This window comes from Sorghum bicolor, chromosome 8 (assembly GCF_000003195.3).
Source record: "Sorghum bicolor cultivar BTx623 chromosome 8, Sorghum_bicolor_NCBIv3, whole genome shotgun sequence".
Taxonomy (NCBI): Eukaryota; Viridiplantae; Streptophyta; class Magnoliopsida; order Poales; family Poaceae; genus Sorghum; species Sorghum bicolor.
The window spans coordinates 12700102-12705395 of record NC_012877.2 but is presented as its reverse complement, the minus strand read 5'-3'; the positions used below and the strand labels follow the sequence as shown (position 1 = coordinate 12705395).

Sequence of the window (5294 nt, the reverse complement as noted above, 5' to 3'; positions counted from 1 at the left end):
TCAGGTCCTTAGAACAGGACCTCCTCCTTGAGTTGATACAGAAATTTTCTTCGGAGGTGTCATCGGTTGTATTACCTTCTTCTTCCATATTTTCTTGCTCTTTGCTCTTGGCGTTGGATTGGTCTTTTTCTTTGGCCTAGTTATGAATGTGACGGTTGCCACATCCACTGCCAAGATTAGTGAGCATTGCACTACCTTTGGTTTGAAGTTGAACTTCTCCTGGGCCCCATTGATTGTAAATTGAATTTCTCCGGCTCCAACGTCAATATGTGCATTAGCAGTGCTGAGAAATGGTCTTCCCAGGATAAGTGGAGTCTTTTCATCCACCTCCATGTCGAGTACCACGAAATCCACAGGGACCAGGAACTCGCGTATCTTTACGGGGATATTCTCAGCTACCCCCGCAGGATGGCGAATTGACTGATCCGCTAACTGCAAATGTATTGATGTAGGGGACAAAACAGCATGGGTTAGTTTATCAAATATTACCTTTGGCATTACACTGACACTTGCTCCCAAGTCGCACAGTGCATGCTCGAAGTGATGTGTCCCAATGGAGCAGTCGATGGTAGGACATCCAGGGTCCTTCTTCTTTTCTGGTAGTTGGTTTAGTATCGCCGCGCTGCGTTCTTCTGTTAGCTTAATCACCTCAGTTGTAGGCAGCGGGCGTTTGTTGTTGAGGATGTCTCTCAAATACTTGGCATAGGTTGGAACCTGCATTGCATCAAGTAGTGGAATATTGACATATAATTGCCGAATTACCTCAACAAACTTCCCGAATTGTTCATCGGTGGTTGGCTTCCTTGTTCTTGGAAATGGCAGCAGAATGTTGGTGTCGTAGAACTCGTGCGGAGCTGTCTTTCCATAGAACTTGGTGTTTTCCTGCTTAGATGGTGCTTCTTCCTTGTCTTCCTCAACTTCCTTATCTTTTCTTGCAGTCTTTTTTGTCATGTCAGGATATGGTGGATCACGAGTGGTCTTACCCCCTCTCGTGGTCACATTAAAGATATTGCAAGAATTTACAGAAGAAGGAACAGTAGCAGCAATTTGTGCTATTTGAGACTCTAAAATTTTATTAAAGTTTAATTGGTCCTTAACAGAAGAAACAAGGGAATCCATTTTAGCAGTTAATGATTCAAGAGTCTTGTCATTAGCTAACAATCTTTTGTTCATGCTTTCATTGATTTTAGCTTGATTAATGACAAGTTCTTTAAGTGAAAGCCAGTTAGAGTTACTAGAGTTACCTTGGCCCTGGAAGCGCGAAGTTGGTCGTCCATTGTTGAAGGATTGCACAGCTTCATGGCTTGCATTTTGCACCCTGCTCCGTTGGTTCGCACGTGCAGTGGCATATTGTTGGATGGCCTCTCGATCTTTCTTTACCTTGGCTCGTTCATCCAACTTCTTCAACAAGAACTCCATCTTGTGAGATATTTCATTTACCTCTTCAATGGTTTTCGTGCTTCTCTTCTTGAGTTGAGGGCGTTCTTCTCTCCATGTTTGATTTGTCACTATGTTCTCAATGAGAGTTTTAGCTTGAGTGACATTGAGGGAGGTAAACGCTCCTCTTGCGGCGGCATCAAGGTGGCTACGAGCTACTGGAGTCAGCCCATGGTAGAAACCTTGAATCAGGAGCCACTCTTTAATTCCATGATGTGGACACTCTTGAATGTACTCCTGGAGACGTTCCCATGCTTCGGGAATAGTCTCGTCTGCCTTCTGTTGGAAGCTTGAAATCTTTGCCCTCAGAGCAGATGTCTTGCCCATTGGGAAGAATTTCTTGAGAAATGCATTGGCACATCTTCTCCAGGTGTTGACATCATCGGGTTGAGCGAAAAACCATTGCTTTGCCTTCCCAAACAATGAGAATGGGAATAGGCGAAGGCGGATGGCGTCGGCCGTTACCCCTCTGATGGCAATAGTGCTACACACTTCCAAAAAGTGTTGGAGATGTGCATTTGCATCTTCATGTGGCTTCCCACTAAATGTACTTGCTTGCACCATGGTGATAAGTGATGGCTTAATCTCAAAGTCGACATCTTCGACCTCCACCCTCGGTCCAATGGTAACATGGGCAACTGATGGAGATGAGAAGTCGGAGATTGATGAGGAAGCCATTGACTGGTAGAGTGTCGGTGCTAAGCCTCCTTCCTTGAGTGAATTCAAGTATGAGCTGGATCTCCGATAAGTTACTAGACGGTGTCTAGGACTCTGTCGGGATGTCTCAGGATTTTCTAATGTGGCCTTGAATTGGAACTCACTCATACAATGCCCTGCTTCACAATATAGAGAAACAAAGGCAAGGGGTAAACCCCCCCTACAACTAATTGATACTAAGTTGATGATATATTTTTTTTTTCGGATTCGTTCTTACTAAGATTTCTAGGCTATGCTTTCCCCGGCAACGGCGCCAAAAATGCTTGTTGGCACTTCTTAACGCAACCACCGGATATCGGTGATGGCGCCAGAAGTGCCTGGTGTGGTAACTCTATTAACTATTGGATAATTCTGCAAGCGCACAGAAGGTACCGCTGTAGCACTTCACCCGGGAGTATTCCAAGGTATCGTAATTTATATTTTCCCAAGGGAAAGCAATAGCTAGAAATGCTTGTAAGAAAAGAGATCCTATCTCAACTTAGTTACAACTAGTGCAGAGAGGTGGTAACGAAAGGTGAAGGAAGGGATGATGATGATCCAGAGATAATCAAAAAGGATAACTACAAGATAACTAGAGTAGAGTAGCTAGGTGGGAGGACAACGAGTGAGTACAGGTTCCTAGGATATCTAAGTCTACTCTCGTGAACTAATCTTAATCAAATAGCAGAGACACACTAGATTGATACCTTACTAATGGCTGCCAGGGATAGCCGAGCTGGTAAGACGCTTAAAAGGTTTTTCACCTAACCCCTTACCGAAAGCGACTATTGGGCTTATGGACGCCTTATCTTTTAAGAACTAGCTCGTACGTGAGGAGAACCTAATGCCGCCCACGATCTGTCACCTACTAGGGAGTGCGCCCCTACTTTCCGTCCGAGCCAGCGACACCCAAAGGCAAGACCTAGCCTAAGCACCGCGCTTACGCTAACTCTCACTACTCTAGCTGCGATCAAACAACTATAGCACCTTGCTAAAGGCGATGGGAAACAGCCACGAGCTTGTTACAGGATCACAATCTAATATGTAACTACTAAAGGACAAGATAGAACACTACAATACTATTGCAAGAATAATATTGCACAAAGTAATACTTAGAAAAGTAGAAAGAGAATATATTAAGAAAACAAGTCTTACAGGAGAAAAGATACAAGAGCTATACCAGACTCTCCAGAAGACGACTCCGGAGACCCCGAGCTTCGCTCGACTCAACTCTAACTCCCACACTAGACTACTACTACTACTACTCACTTGTATCTAGCTTGGATCACTTGAACCTTGAATTCATCATGCCTTGGAAGGGTGAAATCAGCCTCTATTTATAGGGAGAGGTGGAGTAGGGGCTACTCCACCGCCACGTCATCGATCCGTGTGATCATGCCTCTCCACCCTTGGATCAAACCGACTTCACAACCGCCATTTGATCAACGGCAGGGGCAAACCAACACGTGAGACATGTGGGGAAGGTCGGTGGGAGGCCACCGACCCTGAAACCGCCTTACATGTGGGGTCGGGCGACCCCACTCCTGACCACCTGGGCCCACCAGCAGTGTCCACAATGGTCCCTTATGTCGGTGGAGTAGGTGGCACACCTGGGTCCCACCAAAGAGGGGTCGGGCGACCCCCTCCCTGTGGGCCCAGGGTGTCACCTGTTGTCCCCTCGATCTCCTCTTGATGATTCTGATGTTGGCTTTGTCAAATAATGTCTTGAATTTGTTGTTCCTGCATAAACAAGCTAAGAGTACAAGTGGAACTAGTTATGGATAAAATATGTTCATGTCATGTCATTTCCCCTTGCAACCGAGGCATGTTGACGGTGTTTTGTATGTGGATTTCTATGGTATATCCACCGTCAACAGTGGCAACAATCGGCAAAGAAAATTCATACTTCTTTCATCTAGGAGAAATTAGCACTATGTCGATTCCTGCCCCACGGTCACACGTAGATCCATCAAAGAAGAGCGTCCAGGGAACAATTTCCAAAGTGTCCACCATACCACAATGCTGAGTTACAAAATCAGCCATAATTTGCCCTTTAACTGCCTTAGCCGATTCATAATGTAGATCAAACTCTGATAAAGCCAAAATCCACGTGCCAATTCTACCACTCATGATCGGCATTGACAACATATATCAGAACTACATCATCTTTGCATATAACAGTGCATTCGGCCGATAACAAATAATGTCTCAACTTGATACACGAAAAGTGTAAACATAAGCATAATTTTTCAATTGCTGAATACCTTGTCTCAGCATCCACCAGTCTTCTACTTAGATAATAAATCACACGTTCCTTCCCTTCAAATTCTTGAATTAGAGCCGAACCAATGACCATCCCATCGGTAGATAAATATAATCTGAAAGGTTTCCCTTGTTGAGGCGGAATCAGGACAGGAGGATTCGTCAAATAATTCTTGATTTTGTCCAATGCTGACTGTTGCTCTTTCCCCCATACAAACTCTTGATCGAATTTCAATTTAAGTAAAGGACTAAAAGCACGAATTTTACCACACAAATTGGATATAAATCGCCTGATGAAATTTATCTTGCCGGTCAACGATTGAAGCTCAGTTTTATTGGTAGGAGCAACTATCTTGTTGATGGCATCAATAGATCTTCTACTAATTAAAATTCCTCTCTGATGTACCATGAAACCAAGGAACTGACCTGCCGATACACCAAATGCATATTTATTAGGATTCATCTTTAAACCGTGTTTCCTTGTGCACTCCAACACCTTTCGTAGATCGGCTAGATGCTTTGTGAAATCTCCAAACTTAACTACCACATCATCAATATAGATTTCCACCAACTTGCCGATGAACTCATGAAAGATAAAATTTATAGCCCTCTGAAAAGTAGCACCAACATTCTTCAAACCAAAGGTCATGACTATCCATTCAAACAACCCAACATGACCAAGACATCTAAATGCAGTCTTGGGAATATCTTCTTCAGCCATGAATATTTGATTGTATCCTACATTACCATCCATAAAGCTAATGATCCGATGCCCAGCTGCAGCATCAACCAGCAAATCGGCAACCGGCATTGGATAACCATCCATTGGCATAGCCTTGTTGAGATTCCTAAAATCAATACAGACATGAAGTTTCCTGTTCTTCTTATAAACGGGAACA

General features: G+C 43.9%; 1 protein-coding gene across 1 annotated transcript; it reads right to left on the bottom strand.

Moving 5' to 3' along the window:
- On the bottom strand, positions 1-951 carry LOC110437511. Its single transcript, XM_021465980.1, has one exon. It carries the CDS (start codon positions 949-951, stop codon positions 1-3), a length of 951 nt encoding a protein of 316 aa, XP_021321655.1.

Coding starts and splice junctions, on each gene's coding strand:
- LOC110437511 (XM_021465980.1), bottom strand. CDS start 951: ATGACAAAAAAGACTGCAAGAAAAGATAAGGAAGTTGAGGAAGACAAG.